The 25,368-nt window shown below is 40.8% G+C and overlaps 1 protein-coding gene across 1 annotated transcript; it reads right to left on the bottom strand.

Annotated features, from left to right (window-relative positions):
• Window positions 1-7: 7 nt before the first annotated feature.
• Window positions 8-24,199, bottom strand: ACOT9 (acyl-CoA thioesterase 9). The gene is made up of 16 exons (XM_075521156.1): window positions 23,916-24,199; window positions 22,347-22,438; window positions 20,758-20,784; window positions 17,687-17,732; window positions 13,961-14,131; window positions 13,829-13,866; window positions 11,586-11,669; window positions 10,878-10,981; window positions 9,681-9,754; window positions 7,568-7,635; window positions 6,487-6,598; window positions 5,218-5,308; window positions 4,648-4,733; window positions 3,754-3,841; window positions 3,415-3,565; window positions 8-3,162 (listed from the first exon to the last, which is right to left on the bottom strand). Exons 1-16 carry the CDS (start codon window positions 23,927-23,929, stop codon window positions 3,104-3,106), a joined length of 1,305 nt encoding a protein of 434 aa, XP_075377271.1. The 5' UTR covers window positions 23,930-24,199; the 3' UTR covers window positions 8-3,103.
• Window positions 24,200-25,368: the final 1,169 nt, after the last annotated feature.

The following is a 25,368-nucleotide window of genomic DNA, read 5'->3' as shown; positions in this document are numbered from 1 at the left end:
TTTTTTTTTTAACACAGAAAAATAAAAAACATTTAAAGCGCTTTTTCAGGCACCGAGCTCAACCAGTCCCACAGAAATCTCCTTTTATATCACCATTAACTACTGAGAGGGTTAGGGGAGGCACTCCAGCTACCACAGACTTCCTCCTCCTCACTGTATTCCAAGATGCGATGGGCACAGAGACATTTACTTCCCACTACAGAGCCACAGCCAATTACACAGATAGGTTCACTATAAATAAAAAGGTTTTCTACCAATACCTTTAGGCTTGTGTGGTAATGCTTAGTCACTTAGAGCAGTGAGGGCTTGGTCATTAAGTTGCAATATAAACTCAACATTAATTACTAATGTTAAAATATTTTAATTCTGAATGTGAGATCCGAGAACAATTTTATCTCACACACAGAGGTATACAGTGACGTGCATAAATAATACCCTTGAACACAGACAGATTTAGCCTATTATCAGAAAGGGTGACAACTTGGAGTTACCTTCTCCAAGTAAAAAATATGTGAGCACATATTCTATGTCTTTCTGTTTATTACTACATATATTTTGTATCTTTTACATACATATATACACACACATACATTCTGTATGACTGTACATACATTTCTATAACTACTATGATTGTGGTACGTGATTAAGTTAGCATGAACTTTGAAAACACACTAATTCTTCTAAGTCTTCTTCTGTGGGATCCATTTTCTTCACTGTGTCCAGAGGTTTTGATGTGATGCCTTGCTCCCTACTCTACTACCTCTTTTTCTCCTCTCCAATCCCTTCCCAAAGGTTGAATTTAGAAATGATGATAAATTCATATTTAAATACAGCTGAAAAAGCAGCAGAGGCGGAACTTGGTACCCCTTAACTTACAAATGTTATACAAAAGTGACCCAGGTAGGACCACTGGGTCAATGATAAAAACCTGCAGATAATCAGGAGTAATACATAGTTCTGAAATAGATCCCTCCACTTCCTGCCGTCCTACCTATTTTTTAATAGCCAACAGTGATCCATGCAGCAAGGGGGGAAGAAGCTGGGATAGAATTTCAGTTATTTGTGTAGTCAGTCAAATATATTCAGCTTCCAAAGAGTTTTAAAAAGGAGAAAAACAGAAAATACAATACATATCCACAGTGTCATAACCATTAAAGAAAAAGATCATAACATCATACAGCTGAACCAGCACTGGAGCGTGGCTGAAGAAAGAAACTCTACGTAAGGAACCAAGAGCTTACTATCACTGCAATGCATGAATCTGATCTGGATCAGGCAACGCCCCTGTGCCTCCACTGGAAAGCTATCTAACTTAGAAATACAGATAGCCAAATCCTAGAAAGGAAAGGCTGATGTGTAACATGCTGGTTATTACAATGCTCGCTCTCCTCACATGAATAGCAATCAGCTGTTAGGAGCCATGAACTTCATGCTATCCTAGCACCAAAGGAAGCTGGTCCTAATTGTGAATTTCTCAAACTTTCTTACTCAGAAATAAAATTTCAACACGTTGCTTTATTTTAATCAACCTGTTTCATGCATCTGTGCCGATTCACATAATTTCTACTTGCTGCTTCCTGGTTTCAAAAGATTTTAAACCTAGCAGGGAAGCCAGAGTCTGTTCTCATGTATTATATAAGACATCATATTTCATCCATTTAACCTACCATTGAACACAACTACTCCTCTTTGGGTGTCTTGATCAGACAGGATATCAGTCTTGATTTGAAGGTATCAGAGGTCCCATTTTGTGCTTGTGACTAATCAACCTCACTGCTAAAAGTTGATGCCTCCCATCCACTCATCTTCCTAATTTCAGAATGTTGGGCTTTATCTACCCGATATTGGAGATTATTAAAACTTTCTCTACTACATCAGAAGCACTTCAGTATCAAGTACTTTCGTCCTGTTACCTATATGCCATAGATATGTCAACCGTGGTGTCCCCTCTGTGGTGGAGAATTATGCTGTCCTTCACAGGTAAACTTGACAACCTTTAAAGCTGTGCAATACTCATATTTCATCACTGTCTACCAAGGAACGAGACAAATAATCCAGATGAGGAGGCTGTCCCCTAGCTGTACCACCCCTCAGTGGGATAAAAATCCTCCCACCATTCAGGACCTGACTTGGGAGCTGCTCAACACAGATTCTCTGCACCCCTAACTCCAGCATCAAACATAACCATTACCATTTTGGCAGCATTTTACCTTTCCTGCTCCCAATCCCTAACAAACCAAAACATTCTGCTCTACAATGCCATTTCCCAGTCCCACCCAATCTCACCAATCAGATCTCTACTCTACAGGCCATAAGAAGTAATTCATTAAGGAACTCACTTACAGTTATAGCCAAAAAAAAAAAAGAAAGTTAGAAGAGGCTGGCAAGGACTGTCTGTACACAAACAGAATGCCAGAAGAGACCATCTGGCCACCTCATTTCACTGCAAAAATCAGTTTCCTCCCAAGGGAACATGAAACCTTCCAAAACAGAAGCTGCAAAAACCTTGTAAACTCCCAGCTGATGGGAAACACCTGCTTTACATTTTGCACACACCAGTAACTTCTGAGCTTATGCTGCTGCCCAGATGCACGTGTCCTTGTTAAAAAAAAAAATAAGACCCTAAACCTAATTTACACGAGAATGTAAGTCAAATGGCTTCGTCTGTGTGTATCTACTTATTGCACACGTTTTTCTGATAGAACTTCTATCCCTTAACAGGGAAACACAAAGGGGAGCTACTAAGGAAAAGAAGGCAGATGGTGACAAGACAGCAACAGTCATAATGAGATCTCTCAAAGCAGACAAAGATAAGCTATCTAACGCTTAGGATTGTATTTTTTCAGCCTTTTTTCCTAGCATCAGCATGCAAAAGTAGATTTCAACAAATCCTAGTAGCAGAGAATAAGAAGTCCAAGTATATGCAAATACATAAATAGCACTAAAAAGGTATTTTTTGTTGTGGGGTTTGGGTTTGGTTTGAAGTTTTGTTTTGGGGTGAGGTTTTTTTAGTATTGCAAGCACCTGTCTGTTAGCTATCTCTGGCGACAACTCTTTCCGAGACAGCGTGCTGCTACACTGCTGATGCAGCATTCAGTGCGTGTCAGATTTCTTTCATGATTGCAGCAAAGTGTCGCTTCCCATCTAAATACAACATGGACTCTGAAATAAGGTGGAGAAAAGAGAGAACCACGTTAGTAACTTAGTATCAATGCTGGGCAACTACACAGAATGGTAAAATTAAGAAGCCATCCACACTGTCATCAAAGCATAAAATAAACGTGATTTGCCATGAAATCCTGTTAAATTCTTCAAATGCCAATAGTTCACCTACTAAAATGACCAACGTTCCAACAGAAAGAAAGCTGTCTTGTCTACAGAGTTATGATGACAATGCATTAATTGCATACTTGCCTCCGTAAGTTTTGGGGACAACCCGTGGGACCTCATTTTCTGACATAAATGTAAAATGGAAGATATTGGTAGTCTGGTGCTCCCTGGTATCTGCATCATAAACCTCACTGTGTACTCGAACCTGGATGTAGTTTTTTTCTGTGTAACAGACCTACGCAGTTAAGATAAGAGTTACAGTTTGTAATTTATCACTGGCACTGAAAAACTGTAACAGACTTCATTGCACTGTTTAACGAGAAAAGTCACACGCTCTCATAATGCACTGTTCGTTATCAGTGATTAACAGTGACTACAGCAAACATAAGTTTTTCTCCTTTTCAAAAAGGAATCAACTCCTACCTGTCCAGAAAGCAGTAATAAGGATCCAACCTCAACTGGCCTCTGAAACATGATATCATCAACGGATACGATAAAAGGTCTGGAACCCCTGAGCAAGAAAAAGAGAAATTTCTTCTCAAGAATAACAAGGGTGTTTGGAGCAAATTAAAATATTTCATTGTCAGCATTTTAATGAAGGGTTACTAGAAAATAGGTGTCTCTCTTAAACACAGGCCACAGGAAGCGCTAAAGAATTATGTCATCACCCAACACAAAAATAACTGGAGGAAACCTCTCACGCATAAAACAACACACTCTCTAAGGACACATTATTGCATCATTATTGTATCTTACGACTTAACACTTGCTAGGCAATGTTCATGCCATCATTGCTTAAGCCTGAGTTTTCCAAGCACTGACATAAAACATTTCACTTTTAATCAGGCTGTGCATGCTGCATGAAACTTATGTAGAGATCTTTGCGGGGTGATGACCTCAGTCACACTTTCTAAGCACAAGCAGTTACTAGAAGAAGTTCAGAAACCATTCCTCTTGTGTATGGAATGAAAAAATGCCGTATTTATTTGATAGAATGTCTATTTTATATGGTTAGAAAGAAAATGTATCTTCAAAAGTCAATCTCAATAGCTTGGTAAGATAAAAGAAAACAGAAAAAGGATGTATTTTGTATCTTGACATGTAATGCTTAAAAACCAAGCTCCAAGGAGCAAGATGCAAACCTCTCTGTAAACACAACAGATGCTCTAAGTAAAATAGTGCTGTGCACTAATACTGCAAGATTCTACTAGTTCTTTCCTACTCAGATTGTCATTAGGTTGGTTACCTTGGCTTCCTGCCCTATGTATATGTGTGCAGTGCTCTGGATTATATAAATATTGCAGGTCTACAACTCACCCATAGCTGCAAGCAGTTGCCCATCCCAGTTCAAATGCCTTTCTCATGAGAAAACCCCCGAATATCCTATTGAAGATGTTCCGTTCCTGTATGTAGAAACAAAAAATCAAACTGCTATATTACATATATTCTTTTCAAAGCACTGTGTTGAAGTCTGCACTTCAGTTCACAGTATTTAACAGGACTTCAGCATCTGAATGTATAAAAAGCACTACTGAAATACACATGCAAAAGTCCAAATGGCTGAGGCAAGTGAACTTAACAGGAGCTCATCAGACTCATTTGACAACATAAGATAAAAACTCAAAATTGCGTCAGCAACCAGAAGCCTAACTTAAACACTTTGCAAAGGAATTTCTTTACACAAAATGAATAGTCTGGTAAGAAAACAAAGTTATTAAAAATCTTCTATTTTGAAGTGGCAATCCATACAGATAATAGAAAAATGGCAAAAGAAACTAAAGATCTAAATACATTGCAAGGACTGCAGAACTGAAACAAAATAATGGATTGACTAGTGTTACAAGACAATTCATAAGTTCTGTAATTCATTAATATTTTTCAAAATACCTGAGGATGGCAAATCTGTAGGCCTTTCAGCTTTGCATCTTCCATCCACACTGAATTGGGTGGTAGCTTACGACTCCGGAAACTCACTGTCCTTCAGAAGAGAAAATAAACTTTATAGCCCACATTAGCAGAATTCAGCAAGTCAAAAATGCACAAAAAGCAAATGCAGACACACACACAAAAAAAAAAAAAAAACCACAAAAAAAACCCCAAACCACCCCACACACACACACCAAAAAAACCAAGAAACCAGAAATGCTATCACTAAAAGCTGTTCCAACTGACCTTGAAGCCTTATCTAAAGTGATACTTTGATTTGTTACTGCAATAAGCCTACAGTCCTGATCTTTCGAAAACTTCTGCTAATGTTCAAGCTTATGTGAATAAATAAGCTCAAGAAAGGTACATGAAAGAAAAGATGAATCACAACCACAAAGCACACAGTTTGTCAGAAAAGCCTTACTCTGTTTTTTAAGTCATAATATGAATTAAAAGCACACAATGAGCTAACAGAGTAATTCAACATCAAACACGCAGACGGTCTGAGTGTTTCAAATCCAGACAGAACGTGTACAAAATACATCTGCTAATTTTAAGGGAAAGTGTGTCTCGCTTTAGTAAACAGCTTTGAAAATAACAATTGTATAATCTTAGTAAGGTATAGAAATCATAAATTATCCACAAATACAACATTGCACTGATGTCATTAGGCATTGTTCTATCACCATTGGCATTGGACGATTTCACGCAAATCTCAAGTATAAGAGAAGTATGCCAACAACAGTCTCCGTCATATAATGTCGTCAGGTATTATATTTAAAATACATTGCAAGGTTACCTGGTCAAAATATGGCAAACTCCTGCCCTCACAGGTTTTTTTCTAGATATCACGGCAGAAAACTCTTAGACTGTGCAAGTCACATGGCTGCAAAACCATTCCACTCCCTTAATTGGTTAAACATCATTAACCTTTTTCCTCAAGATTATTCCTAACAGCTTGCTCAGCTCTTTGTGCTTAAACTGTTGCTTTCACCATCTTGGCACAGCTAAAACTCTTTAACGACAGAAGACTCTTTTAAGAGATGCAGATGTCACATTAAAGTTTGTACATGTGTTTCAAATAAAATGCCACAGAATTTAAATGGTGAAATGGGAAAACAAAATGTGTGCGTTTATTCCAGACTACCCTCTTACAAGCACCTACTCAAAAGGCACATTACTTTTCTCTTTCATAAGACTTCAGTTCTCCTCCACCCCTCCCCTTCTTGCCTTGTGTCCAATGTATTAAGGAATATGTCATGAACAATGTTTCTTTCTTCTGCCGTGGGAGCCATTTTCAGTAAGGAAGCAGTGCTGAAATCAATCCTCTTCAGCTTGTTCACTAAACATTAAAAAAAAAAAAATCATTTTAGAGTTCAAAGAAAAAAACAAAACAACATTTGGCTTGGCTCTGAAGACTTTAACCTGGAATCAGCTGTCTCTTTTCTCCCACCCACCCCCCCCCCCCGCCCCGCCCCGCCCCAAGCTAAAAGCTGTAACTTCACAATCCCATCGATTCAAACAGAAATTTGGCTTTTAGAATTGACTGCATCAAAAAAGAAATAAGGCAGAAGTTCACTGTTACCTCACCAATGTGATGAAAGCCTTTTATACATATACTATGATACTCACCCACCATTCCTACAGAAAACTTAAGTATTCCCCTCAAAGTACAGAAAAACATATCGAACAAGAAACAGAACAGTCTTCTTCAGGTTTTGCCAATGGCACAAGAACGCAAATTTATGATAGAGCGCATTACCATAGGCCACAATGACGGAAATTTTAGCTTAAAAGATCTTCTGTTCAATTTATTCAGTCTTTAATGTTTCTCTAATTCTCTGCTTTAAAATTCTGGCTTGAAACAAAAGAAGACGGAGCTACACACTGCTTCCCCTGCTCTCCCCCTTCTGAGTTTCTTTCCAAAGGAACATGGGCACCCAGCCAGGTAAGGAGCTGTGATGCACCCAGCAGACCCACCATGGGGGTAACTGATCAGCCAGAGCATTAGGAAAGCCTGTGCTGCACTCAGGTCTGAAGTGGAGCAAGCATCCTGCAAACAGAGAAGTCTAGGGGGGGTGCAGAGCACATTAGGAGTGCCCTTGTCTATCCGTTTAGCCAAAGTGTTTCCAAGAATGTGATAGCAGGCTTTTAAATTCTCTTACACTACTGACACACGAGACAGAACAAAAATCTGATTTTAAACTAATTAGGAGCATTTCTAAGCAGCAGAACTTCTGAAGCCTACTTCCTTCCGGCTATTAAGTTGAGCCTGAGGCAGATGTGCATACTACCAGGAAGTATGACATACATTCCCCTTGCTTGAAGATTTCTTCTTCCTCAGGGGTCTCAGGAACGAGTGGATTAACAAATGCTGGCCTATGGACAGGAATTTTTTTGAAGTTACAAACATTATAATAATTTGTCCTGTGAATACATTATAACAGTCTTCCATGTCTCCTTACATACATGGCACAAGATGAAAAGACATACACTTCAGGTTATGTGGCAGCTGCCAAGAGAGTATCATATTAGCTTTAACTCTGAAGAAGCAGTTAAGTGATCCAACCACTATCTAGTATAATTGAGAAAGAGTAAGCAATGCATCTATGCTTCTTAAAGAGCTGAAACTGTACCCACAGATTATAATGAAGATTATTCAAGCAGAGAGCTGCTTAGAAACTCAGCAAACAAAGATGTGATCATCTAGGATAGTCTAAAACAGATACACAAAACTTGAACGGTATCATTCCTCCTGGAATAGAAAGAGCACAGTGCCGTAGCTAGCAAGTGTTCTTATAATCTGCATGTCCCCATGACAGCCTTATCAACTGCCAAAAGCTGTTTACCACATGTACTACTTAAAAAGATGATATGAGGCTGCCCTGAGTACAAATTTGGATGTTTACTTTACTGCACAAGTAAGTTTACTCTAACCTAATTATGTAAGATTTAATTATTTCTTTTCACAAGGCAAGGTAAATGTTTATTTTCAAGAGCCATTCTTCCCCATAATTTCCAATTATTATTTTTCCAAGTACTATTTTTGCTCAACAGTTCAGCTCTACCCCAAGCCTTTAGTTGGGCTGGTGACAAGAGGCATGCAGAGAGGAGCTTTTCGCTTGGAACAAACTGCTCTTTCCTGGTTTGCTAAAGCTCTGGATTTTGGAGACACACCAGCTCCTTCTCCATCACAGAGCTCATTCTCCCTCTCCTCAGCTCAAGACACATCTACATCAGCTCTCCTGTCCAAGCCCCAAGCTGCTGAGATGCAAGTTTGCTATGGTCCAAAAGCCACACAACCATGTTTCTCTGGCACTATAACCAACCTAACGTACCCTGTACCTCTCTGAGAGCTTTCTACCTCACACAGAATAAATACCTTCCTTATATGAACAAAATGCTTCCAAAACACATCTGGCTTGTGGCCAGCTGACTTGAAGAGCAGCCACTGAAGTTTGTATCTATCTGCACAAGTCCACGTACGCTTGTCCTCAGTCAATCTGATAGTGTATAATTACATCAGATTTGATGTAATTCTTTTGCAAAGTAAGTCCTTAAAAAGGGAACCATAAATATAAGGGTTTTTTTAAATGTATAGTATGTTAATGGGTTCTAAAAAAATCTCATAAATCTGAAGGAAACCAACCTAGTAACTACTTCTAACGTTATCAGGACTAAATAATTGTGTCAAGCAAAACCCCTTCATTAAATACAGGCAATTATTTAAACTAGTTAGAAACAGAAAATTGTTTATTACTTTTGCAGGCTATACAAGAAAGAAGTAAGAAATACAACCAATTTTTCTGGTACTGGAGTCATAAACCAAAACTGAAACTTAGCAGCCTGTTAGTTTAATGACTAAGGAATTACAGAGAGAGTAAAACCAGAAAAATAAGACTTTTTTTTTTTTTTTTTTTTTAAGTTCTGTGGGAATACTTATCAGTTCCATGTTACTTACATAAGCAGGTTTTAGGCCTAATTATTCTGATGACACCTATCGTGTCTATCAGGGTATTAATGGCATTATTCACTCAAAGACTATTTAACCATTGAAATTAAATCTTTTCTGTTTTAATGGCAAGAAGGCAATTAATTCTAACAACTGCTACAATGCAGGTGGGTTTCTAGCACACTCATTCAATTCTGTGTTCATCAGGCCAGTCATTCAAACACAGGGAAAATCTGTTAACAAAAAGGGTCAGATCCCAAGACTAACAGCAATTCCTGGTATCATCTGACTGCTGAAATCAATGCTCTGAAGCTTGCCACAGGAAAATAACACTTGCCAGCAGAAAACATTGACTATGTCATTTATTTATCACCTACACTATATGGCTTCTACACATACATAGCAAGCTGCCATGTTTGCTATTTTCACCATAGCAGGAGTCTGAAAACTATTTTCCTGTCCTACAAATTACCGTTTATTCTCTGGATCCCGGGCCACCATGACAAAGGTTGCATCTAACACAGGGCTGTAATCACCATCATGTAGCTAAGAGAGACAGGAAACAATTATATTTTTAAACTCTAAAATTGTAAATGTGCTTAGCAAGCTATTCAGTTGACATCAACTATGCCATCACACTGTTAATGTTGTTTACTTTCACATTTTGTCATCCCTTCCAAGATCTCTCACAATAGGTCAAAGAGAAGGAAATAACACAAACTAAAACTCTAGTTTCAGGAATTCTGCAATGTAAACATTAAGCAGGGAATGCTTATTAACTACTACTTTCAGCTGGGAGGGGAGAAAATCAACACAGGCATTGTAAAAGGACCCACTTACCCTTTATTCTGAGAAATGCCAAAACAACATTTTTTTGCTAATACCAAATTGCCACTAATACCAGCACCGCGAGGAAAGGTGTAACATAATCTTCTACAGAGACTTTACTTAAGGAAACCAACTGAATAAAAAAAAATATTTACCTGCTTATCTGAATTATAGCCACTAATACCACTTAAGTGTTTATAGCGTATCTTTGTCACTCTAAATAATTAAATAACTGAATTAATGTTTCAGTTAACTAATGAATTGACAGTAAATATTCAATAGAAATATTAAGGATTTTTAATTGAATTATTAATACTCCTTTTGGTTCCAGCCTAGTGTAGCCTAGCTACACCCTTCATTTAATTTATTTTCTATTATTTAGTATTTAATAACTTATTACAAAAATTATGCTACACAGTAGATAAGATGAACACAAGAGATACAATTTAATACTGAATCTGAATACCAACATTAAAATTTATAAATCTGTAAAATGCAAAGGTATAAGGAAAACAAAGTTTTTCAAAAGCGGGGAGAAACTTATTTAAGAACATGCAGAGCACAGCCACCTATTTTTTCTGTAGGAGTACTGTGTTGCAATTTAATTACAAAATGCTGGTTAAGAAAAATGCATGTCTTGAAAGAAAGATCAGCAACAGAGTATCTTGCTGCACCGAGACTATTGGATGTCGTCTTGGTCTTGAAACACTAGGGCTGTCTCAAGCCCTTCAAAGACAGTTATTCTGGAAAATACACTTTAGATTGCTAATGTCATCATCCAGAATTGCCCCTGAAGCACCCCATGCCTGTCATAAAATGGAGAGAAGTCACAGAAACTAACCTGCAGCATGTGCATCTTCACTTCCATTGAGGTCCTCCCAACCCAAGAAACATTGCCTGTGAATTTGATGTCACAGTCTGGATATATAATCTTCTTACACAAATCTACAAGATAAACATTAGAGGTTACTGGAGACAGATCACTCACATGTAATATTAGAAAGACTGGATTCTCTAAGACCTTTTTGTGTTCTGCAAGTGGCAACACATGCAAAGACAACCCAGAAAAGACAGTTGTTGCAGGGGACCACACAGCTAGCCTGCAGTTTCTGCCTTATCAGACTTGTAAAGCCAGAACAGAAGGAGGAAGCAGGCATATAGGTGGCAGACGGATGGCAGACTCATGGAGGTGTTCGGCAGAACGCGCAACACAAGCAAGGTCCAACTCCACCAGAACAAACGCTGTTCAATAATGAAGCTAAGAAACTCACGTGCCAAAATAAAACCAAACACAGAAGTACAGGAAGCATGAAAGTTGTATTTTGAAGGGAAGGGAAATACGAAATGCTGAAAAGCATCTACAAAACCCTCTTCTCTCCTCCCTTCAACAAAAGCCACAGTGCTCGGAGTTCAAAGCCAAAACAAGATGAAGTGAACTGAACAGGAGAGGGAAGAAGGTATCCTCAGTAACAACCACGGGAAGGCAGTAGCTGCTGAAAGAGTAAGACAAACAGATGAAACCATTTCTACTGACCAAATTGCCACTTACTGATTTTATCCACCAGAGCTGTAACTATTGATAAGGGAGACCTTGGCTGCATTTCCTGCTTGGTGTGAGTGTAGCAAATAAGGACTGTGGAGAGACCAAAAACAGGGTCAGCTCTTTAACAAAAACTTCAATGCAGCAGATCAAAACCATCTTTGTGAAGCACGAGAAGTACCTGCAAAACACAAACTAAAGTATCAGATTATAGAAGTGCACATGACTTCCACATTTCATGTATGTAACTTACAGGATTGCTATAAAGAAAACAGTGATTCAGCAGCTGTCTCAGTTATATGCATATTTACTTACTACAAAGAGAAATTTAGCTGAGCACTTTAAATCAACCCATCGCTCCACTTCCAATCCCACATCATCTCTTCCCTCCACCCCTGCAGCCCACTGTCTCAGATCCTTCCTACCTTCTATTTTGATTTCATGCAGGTTGACCAAGGATACATGCTATCTGAGGACTTATTTTCAAATACTGATTCCTTTAAAGAGGTGCAGATTAGATAAACTGTGCCTTACAGGCATGAAAGCATAGTCAGAGGTATTTATCACACTGTAATTACTACTAGCCAAACCACTATTTAAATTAATTAGCTCTGCTCATAAGAGCACATCCAAGTAAACAGACTCCTTAGACTAATACAAGGCTGCAAAGATTTTTTTTTTTCCTAGTACTCACATGATTCTCACTCAACACAGATTTCCATAATCAAAAGTATCTGCTTGTACTTAATGAGATAAAAGAGAAAGAAGATCTCTGTCCTTCCAGATAATCTAAGAATTTTTTTTCCCTAAAATTACTGAAGTCACAATTCTAAAAAACTGTTATGCCTATGAACTCATGCCATCAATATGATTAGTATGAGTCTGAAGGGGATTTATCTGAATCCTATTGCCAAAGACAAAAAACTAAAGTTGATCAGACCTTTATGCAGTACATCTGCCGAGATCACAGAATATACTGGGGGGGAAGGGGCGGGAATTAAATAGTACATTTTCCTGTGAAAACTGCTGACCACCATCCTGAATATCATGTAATTGGGAGAGAATCTTGATTAACCCAAAATGATACATCCCCAGTGGAACTGACTGAAGCCCAGTATGACTACAAACAAGGCAAAGACATTCTGTGCTGCAACAGGAAAAACCTAATCTTCACAGATTTCAAGGGAAAATAAACAAGGCACAGAATGAAAAGCAGGCTCATCTCATCTGCCAATGGAGGGTAGCCAATCGTTTCAAGTCTCCTTTTCTAATTCAGGAAAGGTACTGAAGCCACTATCTTCCACATCGCAGGAAGAAATATAAATCTTCTAGCTATTTTGTCTACCTTGATAGATAGGTGACATGCATTCACTTGTTTCTCTGCCTTCTTCAATTTTGCCCATCTGGACCCACAGAATGTCTTTCTTGCCTGCCAAAAAAACCTGTTCCATTCAGAACTTTCCTTAATAAGCAGTTATTCTTCATCAAAAACCTCCATCAAAATGCTCCCAACCAGCTACAGAACTTTGATGAAGAAAGAAGTCACCCAGTGACATTTTAAGAGACAAGTATCTCCAAGTTACATTAACAACCTAGCACTTATTTTAGCTGCAAAACAGAAGTCCAAGATCTTGAACTTTTAAAGACCATGAATAAATGAAAAGGAGAAAAAAAATTAAGAAAGCTAACTTATGAAACAACTGAGTTGTTTTTACCCTTAATATCAATTTGGAGACAGAACCCAAGAATCTATACTGAGTGTTTTTCATTTGTTCTCAATGGATACATTCTGTTCTTTCTAGATTATACTTTCTTCTCCCCAAAGGGAAGATTAAAATATTTGCACCTCACTATCTGTTGGGTTTTGTGTTGGTTTGGTTTTTTTCAAAGAGAAAAATCATATGTTTTATTTTGAAATAGCACGCTCTGCAAATTTTATCTGATTTAACACTCAATGCAGATTCATAATCTAGGATCATTTCTCAGTAAATTATTCTTGTAGCTGGTCCTTTACAAAATTGGCAGAGGCAAGAAGCTGAAGTTGTGCAATTTTGCCTCTGTCTGTTCTTTATCATCCTTCCTTCTCTTTCAGCATCAGTATCTTTTCTTTTTTTCCTTCCCCTTTGAGATAGTGCATTGATGTGATTTCCTCCCTGAGGTCATACTATATCATACCAAACAGTGCTCAACAGTACTCAAACTCACTTTGTCTTCATTACTTGTGCATTCTTTACAAGGGCATAGATACATACCTCCTAAACTGTCAAGATCTTCAAGTATCCTTCCAAACCTGTAAGATATGGTTTTTTGACAATTAAATACCTACATCCATAGCAAATGAAAGTTAACACTTTCCTGTATATGTAACATGGCTGCTTTGTTACCTTACACTGTTATGTACGTTCAAGTACTTTTCTCTTATTTCAGGTTGACTTCCTAGAGGCAGAATAACTTCCAAGTAGCTATCCTTCATTCTCCTAGGAGGGAGATCCTCCTGCCGTTTCGCCAGTAAAGTATGAAGAGCTTTTCTTTCTTGCATTGCTTGCACATGATCCCTGGTGAGAAAAAAAAAACCACTCCGTCTGGAGTATGACAACAGAACTGCAACCCTAGCTAAAAGATGTCACATTGGAGATTATAAAAATGAAAACAAAAAAGTAGTAAAAATAGCAAGACAATAAGCGTGCCTTGAAAAGAAAGTGAAATGCACATGAGATGTGCTAAGCAAGACTACTGCAGAAAACTTTTAAATAGTTTTGTGTACAAGTGGCAAGCACATACTTTGCACTAAAGAGATGAACAAAATTTATCTAATTCTGATTGCTACCAAAATAGTTCCCCTTGAAAAGAACAAATCAGACATAATTTAACCTATGAGGTTTTGTGCATATTCCTGTCTTCCATAGCTACTGTATCACAATTCTTCCTACAGTGCCAATTTTAAAGGACTGACTGTCAACTTACAGTCTCTCCCAAGGAGTAAAGCAGATGTTGGTTAGTACTAATGACAAAGAGAACTAATCTGCTAAGACTTGCTGTCACCCACAGGTGACTTCTGCCTTTACAGCATCAGTTCATACAGCATACACTTGATCAGCAAGCTAAAAGAAAGGGAAAATTAATCTGTTTCTCTCTCTCTCTCTCTTCCTACCCAGTCATCTTACGACTATACAGGAAAGTTATAGAAAGAAATAATACAGAAAAGTGAGCACTACACCTTCAGAGCTGCTTTTCCAGCACCACCAAGGCAGAGGGGTTGCAACTCTCACAAGGGAGTGAGCGCCAACTTACTGTCACTTCTTTCCAATCTACCAACTCGGTTCCTTGCACAGGTATCTACAAGATATAACAATCTTGCCCAACATTCTCTCTTATCTGTTCCTCCAATGTTCCCTCCCCTTAAAAGTGCAACCTGACTGAATAAAGCAAGTATTTTGTAACATCCCTAGAATCAACAACAAAGCATTAAAAACCTAAGGGTTAAACATGCAACAGTTCTGGTATAAAGCCAAGGAGTATGCAAAACCATGAATCCATTTCATAGAGCAAGAGAAGGCATAAAACACTAAGTAACCAAACTTCATTTTAAACTTGTGGATATGTGCCATTCATTCAGTTGTGCATGCTGCATTGCTGAGATCTGAGTGCCATTGTGTTTAACAAAACCAATTTTTAAAAATCTTAAAGAACACAACAGAAAGAACCTTTTCACCAAAAAGAAAATATGTCTTAAGTTTTGACTTTGGATGAATTCTGGGTATTAGCCATTTAAGATGAAGGCTTTTTTGGCTTGAGTTTTATTTTTGGAAGAGGAGAGGCACAAAGGCATATGGTTTACCTCATCTGGGCAACATGACTACTGCAGAGTTCAGAGAAAACAGAAAGGTAACAGCCTCCTCCAGAGGGTTAATGTTTACAGTTATGCCACTGCATAGAAATAGAATTTACTAAATGTCTAAGGAAAGACGCAATGTCCAAGATGATGCACCTTCATGCTTTTTAAAAGATTTGTTTCCAAGGTTTTTCAGTGAAAGGTTTAAGAGAAGTTAATCAGAGAGTAAATCAGAATTTCATCTACAAACACAGAGAAACCAAACAATAAAAATTTAACTATATTCTGTTTTCACCAGTCCCACCCTGGCTCCTCTGAGGTCAGCAGCAGAACTCTTCTTGACTTCAGCTTCAGAATGTACTCTTCAATATACGGAAGTAGTAGGCTCAAGGCAATAACATTTTTCAACAGATAAATACTGTTACACACTGCAGTACCAGTCATACAGTAACAATAACTTCATCTAAGTATTACCTAATACCTGCCCTAAATATTCTGAGAAATGACATTATTTAGTTCTGAAATGGCCACAACCCTGTCTAGACTATAATTAGCAATGAACAGATTAATAGCTTTAATTACAATTTAAGTACAAAACCAGAATAAAGATATAAGCAAGACATTTCTTTCTAATACAAAATGCCACTGGCTTTTACAAGAGAAATCACGAACCAAGGTTTCCTTTCAGCAAAATTAATGGCCGAAGGTGTTCCTCCAACATCCATCTCTTCCCCTCTCCCAGCAATCCAGATGTATGTGCATCAGTCCTTTCCTTGTTCCCATTTTGGGACCCCTATTAAGCTATTCTCTTAGGTTTGTCCTCTTTAGTCATTCTGTGGTCTAACTTGATTAAAGCACTGGCTGTTCAGTCTCCATGTGTATCAACTCTTTGTCACTCCATTTGAAAAGTGGGTTCTCAAAGGCTACATGATCCATGTCCTCCAAACCTCCCTATATTAAACCCATCATTTGCAAGCACTCCCAGCTATGGGCTCCCCAGCTTTACTTCTTCATGGTAGTTGAAGTATACAGTACTCTGCAAACCATTTCTGCTGTATTTTATACAGCACGAGAGACGTACCTATCTAAGAAAAACACTGCTGTGGTGATCCTGACTTCAGTCTGCTCTCCTTCCAGGGTGGGGGCAGTGGGAGAAAAGAAACAGATGGAAGATCAGATTTCACTAGAGCCCTCTCAAATCTTGATGCTTGGATGGTATTTCCATATGGCGTGATTCCTCCCCAGCCATTCTGGGCTGCAGGAAAGGCTTTTTTAAAAATCAACTTCTAGAGCCCTTTTCAGCTGACCTACCAAAAATTTCAAGCCCCCTCATGCTTAGCTACTAGTATTACCAAGCAAAAATCAGCTTCCCAGATTCAGGCATTTTCTTTAGCGTGCCTACAAGCCTGTTTAGACAAACCTAGTCAGAAGGCCTGGACATGAGACACTCCATCCAGACAGGCCTCTCCACTTCCCCATCAGTGCCCAAAGTGTGAAACAAAAGCTCAGCAAACACAGCCATAAGAAAATCAACAATCAATACAATAAATATGGAACCAACCAAACAGCAATATGTAATTTCCCGAGACTGCTATACTGGCTTATTCAGGATTGTTAATAGTAGAGGATTAAAGTCAACTCTGGATTATTCAACATAATGGAGGGGGAGGAGGGTAACCTGCATAAAGCCAAAACATCAATGATTTAAATTGTATGTAAATTAATCTAAAATTAAGTTACAGTGGAGAAAAGAAATGCCCAAAATGCTCCTGACTAAGGAGACACAGACCTCAAGCTGACAATTTTCCGAAGTGACATGGGTGCTGCCAGGCCATTCATAATGCAGCCTGCTTCATGCTGAACCAGCTCAGTTGCCTCTGAATCCAGCGCAGGATAAATCCACCATGTGAGTAATCCACCAACAGATAAGTCAAGAGGTAACAGCAACATACTCTACAGCTCTTAAAACTGTCAGTTTAGAGCCAGTCAGACTCTACAGCTCTTAAACTTCCATCAGATTCAAAGCTAATGGGAGAATCTTGTAGGCATCAAGATCACGTATTTTGTTCCTTTGGTGCTAAAGATCTTCTGCAAGAGAAATCTCAGAAGTCTGTGGTCCACAAAGTAACAATTCAGAAACCTTGTCTGCATTACTTTTTAGCTTGGATCTTTTTTCTTCCCCAATCAGCAAGCTAACATCATTAACTTTCACCACCACAACCCTGAGCTCTCCCTGGGTTTCACAAATAAAGTAAAATACATTCAATGTACACTGTACCTCCAGTTGGTAGATGCTCCCACTATATCCCTCAATCTGCTCCGCACTGAAAAAAAAAAAAAAATCAAAGCAAATCAAGCTTAGTTCTGCAGGTGATGAACGTGAGGTTGCCTGGTGCTAAAAGGCACGATCCTCATCCCAGAACAGGAAAATTAAGCAAATTCATGCAAATAGCAGCCCAGAAACAGAAGTTTGGCCAAATTCACTGATGCTGTTAGTAGGCATATCACAATAATGGGGGTTGAGTAACATGATTCTGTAGCTTACTGTGTACAGCCAACAAAGAATGCATCTCAAGTGTTTGTTAATGCAATCAAACACCTGCAATGCTAATTAACAACTAAAAGAGACAGCGGATCAAGATCAGATTCAGAAATTTTGATGTGAAAATATTTCAGCCTCAACACAAACAAACTGTGGAAATTACAAAAATCAGAAAGTCATAAAAGAACGTAGAAAGGAACACTGCAGCTGGGAGACAGGGAATGAGGAGAGTACTTTTTAAATAATCCCACCCATGAAGGGCAGGTCACGTCAGCCGATTGCCTGTTGCCAGCAGGGTCTCAGCCTAAATTTTTAGCAGCCTCAGAGAACACAGTGTTAAGACACTGAAGACAGGCCTATAAAATTGGTTCTGGCAGTGTTTGCACTATCAGAATTAATGCTAGCTCTGCATAAGTTTTTCCTAATTTTCAAGAATAATCTGCATAAGCAGCTTTTCTACTCTTTCCTCAGATGAGGCTATTAAGTGTGCTAAGGTCCCATCAAATCTATCAAACTACTCCATCACTATTAGGCAGGTGAATGTATGCTATTCAGAAACATCTGAAAACAAGCAGCAACAATTCCCAGGCTCGGAAAAGAAGAAAGTTGAGAACTGGATAGTAGGGATTCCTTGCTTACTTACAAAGATTTTTATACAAGGGGGTTCAAATATTAGAACAAAATAACTACGGACAGATAAAGGAAGGGCTACCAAAAAAACCCCCAAATTTTACGGTGAAACAGAAGAAGGGCTGCTGGTGACTCAGAAGCTGATCCTGTATACTTTTAGGTTATCAGACATCACCAGGCTTGGCACATTCCAAACTAAATGCCTGGTCAGGGTATTCAGAGTGATCAGCAAGCTGTCCTGTGAACCCTGGAGCAAGCAGAGCCTGATTTCCTAGGTATTTAAATCATACACCCCTCTCTCAGCCAGATCTGCCCCACTCTGCTCTCCTCCTCCCCATACAGTCATTTCAGTTTCTGCTGCTTTCCTGCCCAAGTCCCCACACCTCCACCACTGCCATACCCCTAACCTACCCTTTCTTGTTCCTTCCCCTGCAAAACCTGCAGCTCCCGTCCCTACACCCCCAGCACGCTTCTGTTTTGCCTGCCCTCTAGACAAGCACCAGCATGAGCTGTGGTTAGCCTGGAGCTACGCAAGGCTGACTTCCAGCCAGCACATAGATCCCAGTCACTCACCAACTGCCAGCAAACACCATGGTCCGTGGCTGACCCCAGCGCTAGCTCAGACACCCTAACAAACCTCTGATTCACAAGCCAATTTTCACAAAGCACGTGGAAACACTTTTCCCTTCAAGATTTGTGTTCATCTATTTTGGCTAACATCAAGCAACGGGTGGTTCTGGAAGAACAGGGGGACGAGAAGATAGGCAGACAAAGACAAAATAGCTTGCTTAGGCCTCATTTCTTTACGAAATTAGGCTAAAAACATATTTTGAAATTAGAAGAGTTCCACTACTAATTCTAAGAACAAAAAAAATTTAATTGAAAGAAACTGATTGGAAACCTTAGAGTTTGGGGTTTCTTTCTGGAAGGGGGGAGGGTCTGATTCTTTTTTTCTTAAGAAGCAGCGGGCTATTTACAGAATAGGTACTACTTTCCTGTTACTCATACTCCACCTGTGAAGCTGCCATAGCATGCATTCAATCAATACAGTGTTAGCAGAAACACCGTTACAGCTTCTAGAACACAAAACCTGGATTTTCGAACAGTGTGCAGACTGTGCTGGGATGGAGGGGGAATAAACAGCACTTTCTCTTTCTTTAAACTAGGTTCATCTTCCCTTTCAACTCTAAAGAGGTAAAAAGCTCTGAAAAAAAATCTCGGGTCCAAACCTGCAAACATGTATGTACACTGCTAGTCCCATTTAATACTTCTGATTTCCATTTTAGACACACAGGTAAACATTTGCCAGGCTGAGACCACATTGTCCTTTTATTGTTAAAATAAAAACTAAGTGTAAAAGTGTTTCTAAAATTTTGCCAAACTAAATCTAGTCCATTTTACAGGCTCTTAAGTACATAACTTTTCTCTTTTTTTCACTGGGAAAACTATATTGCTCTTCTAGTTATTAATTATTTTACAACAGAAATCTAAGTAAGTAATTAAGCATAAAAATCCATAAACTCTTTCTCTTTTCTCATTTGGCAAATGTCTTAGATGTGCAAAACAATTACAGCAAATGGGTTTTATCCATCATTACCATGTTCCATATGTCACAGTATCTCCTAAACTGTGGTCAGTGGATCATGAATGCCAGAGCAGCAGGGCCTGAGTTTATTTTCACTGTGCTGTTACGAAGGACAGGAGGGCAGCTGGACCAGGTCACTGCATTCATCTCTGACAATGAGATCCATGCCCCCTTGTGCTGGTGCCTCCCCAGACTGCATCCAGGTTCAGGAAGACCGCTAGGATGTGTTTCACCACCAGGTTTGCTACAGAGCTTGGCATGGACTTCAGTAAAGATGCAGATTCAAATGTCTAAAATTAAGCTAAGTACTGCAGGAGTTGCTATGTAAGAGATTTTGTATCCCACAAGCCTCTTAGAAACGTGTTATCTAGCACGCCACCAGAAATACAGCGTGCTGACAGAGATCTAGTACAACAATATTGCCACACATAAGATCAGAGCCATTCACTGAAGGCAAGAGGCTTTAAGCAAGTCGACAGAGAAGAACAACAGCATTTCATTTTTCATGAATGCTGAAGTAAGGAAAAACAGTAGCTGAGTAAGTTTAGTGCTATAGCAAATATTAAAATATGTACAGATTACCACAACACACCATTATTCACATGAATGGGTAAGTGTCCTGTGGAGTGGAAAACACAGGTTAGAGTGACAATTAAAAAAAAATGCAAATTACATCTATTAAGGGGTTACCTGATTATTCTGCCTGCTTGAGTACCATTTACCCACATGTTCCTTAATTTTAGTAAGCAACTGTAGGCAACCTGTCGTTGCCTGATTTACAGTTAGTATCTTTGTGTTTTCAACTGAGTTCATCCTTTCCTTCAAAGCCAGCTCTCCAGTTCCTTTGTCTACTGGCTCTGTGTAGCATCTGCTTGCGGTGGAATTCCAATCAGTTTTTCAAACTTGGTGCTACCACATACTGTTGACAAACGCTATCAGCTTTGGAAAGAATATCTGGGGCATTGTTCAGGAAGCAGGATGAGAGTTATCTCAGAAGAAACTTCCAAAGTCCTGCTTGGTGTAGCTTTTGGGCAAGCCATGGAAGACTGGGACCCAAAGTTGGGAGGAAATGTGTGAAAATCTAGTAAGAATAAGTATTTGGTGTTTTGTGAAAGCATGGATACCAAATTAAAGGAAACTAGTTTACATATCAGAAAAAGTTTGTATAACTTTATTTAAATGTTACAATTTTGGAACAGAATCTCAAATATTTACAGTTATTATAGTCCAAAAAATATTAGTATTCCTTGGAAACAAATCAGAGGCAAGGCCAGCATGGCCTCACTGCTTCACTATTTTTACTGGCCTTCTAGGTAGTATCATTATCAAATATCCAAATAAAAGAGCAGGGTAATATTTGCAAGTATGCAATACTCTGTATCCCTGCTTCTCTCCTTTAATCTCCTAAATTATTTATTAACAATAACAAAAAAAAGTTCTCTAACAACAAATAACCCTCATTTTCTCTTTTAGTGGATAACCTGTGGTTTCTATTTGGAGAACAAAGGGGAAAAGAAGATCTCAGAAACAAGCAGAACTCCATGAAGGAATTATCTGTACCTGGCCCCAGTCCTTTTCCTCTTCCCCTTTTCTCAGTATATAGGATTAGAATGCAAGAAAACTTTAAAAGCTTCTGAAATGGGAACATTATGGTTTATTACTATTAGAGCGCTAAAACAATCTTTCAACACAAAGCTCTATTGACAAGAGCATTTTCACGAGGCAATGCTGCTGATCTGATTAAAAGATTTCTCTAAGTTTACAAAATTAACAGTATCGACACATTAAAAGTTCTGTAAGACCTTCTTTCCACTCAGTTCCTCCATTTCTTGGCCATTCTCTCCAGTCGCCATAGTACCTGTCTGTACTATGTTGACTTTCTATCTAGAGCCAACTTGAGAAGGAGTTGTCCCTCCAGAAAAGAATCACACGCTCTTCCGGAACTAAAGAACCAGACGAGCCCCTACATCTGCAACTTCAATGATTATGTGTATTTGTTGCCATTAATCTCCAAACACACGCAGTGATTTTCTGCTACTTCCTAAACACTTACACTATGAGCTAACAGTCAAGGCCATGTCCGTTATCCAAACCATATTAACACATGAAGGACCACCATCTGAAAGAATAAATTCCTTAGAAACATTTCTAAATCTTCCGAAGTACAGCCAATTTTTTTACCTTCAGACATGTCAGGAAGCACTGAGGAGCCACTGGTCCCAGAAGTGAGTGTCCTAGCCAGAACAGAAGGAAGCTTCCTCATGGTGCACAACCTATAGGCAGAGCAGAAGAATTTAGTGTCATTAAAACTAAAGCCATGAAAATAATTTAGGATTTCTTTTTTGAATGGCACTGATTACTTCAGAAACCCCAGTCCTTATTTTTAGCCTGATTTTTAGTACCAGATACAATCAGTGCAACAGTTCAAGCCAGCTGAAATTCCAACTGATACTTGTCCTTATCTGAAAACAGGAAGGAAGAATGATTCGCTGGTGGTAACTGTCCTCTTCACTGACTATTCAGATGCCCTGTGACAACCAGCTTAGACCAAACACCAGCTTCTACCCTGCAGACATCCTAACACAGACAGAGTCCATGTCCATCTAGGAAATCATCCATGACCCTAACCATACACTTCTCCTGCACTTGGCTGGTGTGCGTAGCAGTGGAACATGGAATATCCCAAGAAGGATATCACAAGGCCTCCTACACAGTCCAATTCAGCTAAGCCTGGTCTTCTCCTCCACAGCTTAGTACTGCTGCAACTCAGAACAAGCCTGAAGTGCAGGATATAATCCTCTTAGCTGTTCAGCAAGAAGGGAGAACCATGAAACCCTTTAGAAAGTGTAATCCGCCCAGCAATTCAGTAAGTGTTCAACCAGGTAGTAGCCAGTGCAACTCCTCCAGGCAAGCAAAACTGTGGTAACACAAAAATACACAGAGGGTCAGCAGGAATAAAACTCCTCATGATAGTTCACAGTGTTATCCTGACAAAGAACATGGGTTACCTGTCCCTTAATTTTCTTCAGCTGAGGCAGGAGTTTCACCTTAAAAAAGAAAGAGGCAAGTCCCCAGGCACCAGGCGAAAAGTAGCGCCAGGTACACATCTCTACGTACATGTCCCTCGTGTACATATCTACACATACCTACCACGTACACGCAAGCTTCCTTTGCCTGCAGGTACACCACGATTAGTTAAGACAGTAAAAGGGGACACACAAAAAAACCCCTCAGAAGCCAGCAGAGTCTCACACGCACCAGAGATGACATTAATGGCAATGGTGAAAACCCTCTGTAACTGATACAGCTTCTGGACTCAACTCGTGTCTCGTGGCGCAGTCAGCAAATGACTTCCCGCTCAACCCAGCCTGCACCCCCGCAGGATCTATCAAGCGTGGTGCCCCTCAGAGCCAGGCGACAGACGCTCCCCACGCAGCCGGGCCCCAGGGACAAGGCCAGACGCCATCGCCCGCGCTGCCAGCGGCGCTGCTGGAAGTCTCCGGGTGCCACGCCCTGACATCGCCCCGCCAGCCAACGCACCGAGCCCCACGCAGGGGAGCGGGCAGGGCAGCCGCGGCCGAGGGTCGGGGCACGGCACCCCCGAGTAGGGCGGCGGCCCAGGGCCCTGCCCCACCTCCCCGGCGCCGCGGGGCCCGCCGGGGGGAACCGCCACCTCCTCCCCTCAGGGAGCGGCGTCTCCCCGGCCCCGCCGCCGCGGGCGGGGGGTAAGCGGCACGAGGGCAGCCTTACCGGGTGGCCAGCATGGTGCTCGCCGCGCCGCCACCGGGGCCGGGGCCGGAGCCGTCAGCGGGGCCACGCCTGTCCCAGGCACGCGGTCCTCCAGCACCATAGACTCGCGGCTCGCCGGCACAGAAAGTGCTCCGCGCGCCGCCCTTCCACCGCGACGCTCTATGCGCTGCCCACGCTCGGAGCCGGCTCCCCTCGCCCTTCCCGCCCCCGGACGGCTCCGGGCCCGCCGGGCGGTACCGCTCGGCCCCGGCCGCCTGCCAGCGACCGCGCCTTCCACGCAGGGGCGGGCCGCCGGTCCCTCCGGCCCTCTCTCCCCCGTGCGGCGCGGCCGCTCTCAGGAGAGGAGGTGGGGGCCGCCGGCGACCGTTAGGCGGCGGGCAGACCCAGCCCGCCGGGCTCTGCGTGGGGCTTGCTTTTAATAAATACCGTGATTTTTTTTTTTTTTTTTTTAAATACTCCTCTTTAATTCCGCTGTGTCCTGAAGAGGAGCAGGCTCGGGGGCGCAGAGCTGGGCGCTGCCGGGGCACCAGGCCTAGATGCTGCCCACCTCCCCCCAAGCCGGGCCGCAAAGGCGGGCGTTCCGCAGGCGTCGGAGGCGCACCGGCCTCAAATTTCCACGCGGCTGTGTGCAACCGGGACACGGGGGGACACGGCCTCCTCCCCTGGCCGGTCACTTGGTGGCACTGTTAGGGAAGGTAATTGGGAGCCTTGGTGTTTTCTCGGAAGAAGAGGTTTAAGAAAACACTGCCGAGTTAAATAAGCTGTGCGCTTTCCACACGCGAATAATCAAGAAATCTAATTCGTTAGAATTACTTTTATTACTGGGCACTAAAAAACCTTAGAGCAGAGAGGACAATCAGCCTGCGCCGGGGTGTGAGGGCAGAGAGGCCGCTCCTGCTCTGCAGAGGCACCACCGAGCCGGTAAGGACGCGAATTTCAGAGACCCAGCCTCTAACTGCGTCAGCGCCGCCGAGCGACTTGTACGTCGGCAGCCAGGTGCAGCCCGTGGCTTTCACACCGCCCAGAATTTAGGTGGTTCTCGCTGGTCATTTCAACTTGCCAGCAAAGTGGTGCTTACAGGAGGTACGAGTTAGCAACGAAGTTGTTAAACGTGCCTTGCTAGAGCCTTGCCAAAGACAGCACTGAGATTGTACGGGGGTACGTGAAAACAGATGTTCTAGCTAACAGGGAAAGAGCATTAACCAGATTATTCATTATTTGCAAGAGTAACACCTGATCAGTCTTTTTTCTCTATGACCTTCTTTTTGATAAATTGCTTCCAAACAAACTAAAGTAAGGCTATGTGAATTGAAAAAGAGGATTCCTGTCTCTTTAATAGGAGACTTGCGATATGTTGCAGTCTTCCCTTCTGAAAGACTGAGAGACTGAAGTTGCATGCCTTGCACACCAAGCAGAACCCACCCTTGCTACTACCAGGGGTTTTCTGTCATGG

The sequence above is a fragment of the Mycteria americana genome, chromosome 1 (assembly GCF_035582795.1).
Source record: "Mycteria americana isolate JAX WOST 10 ecotype Jacksonville Zoo and Gardens chromosome 1, USCA_MyAme_1.0, whole genome shotgun sequence".
Taxonomy (NCBI): domain Eukaryota; kingdom Metazoa; phylum Chordata; class Aves; order Ciconiiformes; family Ciconiidae; genus Mycteria; species Mycteria americana.
This window is presented reverse-complemented; position numbering and strand designations above follow the sequence as displayed.

What these genes read in the sequence shown, in the direction of transcription:
- ACOT9 (XM_075521156.1), bottom strand. An exon ending in AGCTCTGGTGGATAAAATCA is followed by an intron (nt 10,982 to 11,585) that starts GTAAGTGGCAAT and finishes TTTATCTTGTAG; the next exon opens with ATTTGTGTAAGAAGATTATA. An exon ending in CTTAATACATTGGACACAAG is followed by an intron (nt 5,309 to 6,486) that starts GCAAGAAGGGGA and finishes TCTCTTCTGAAG; the next exon opens with GACAGTGAGTTTCCGGAGTC.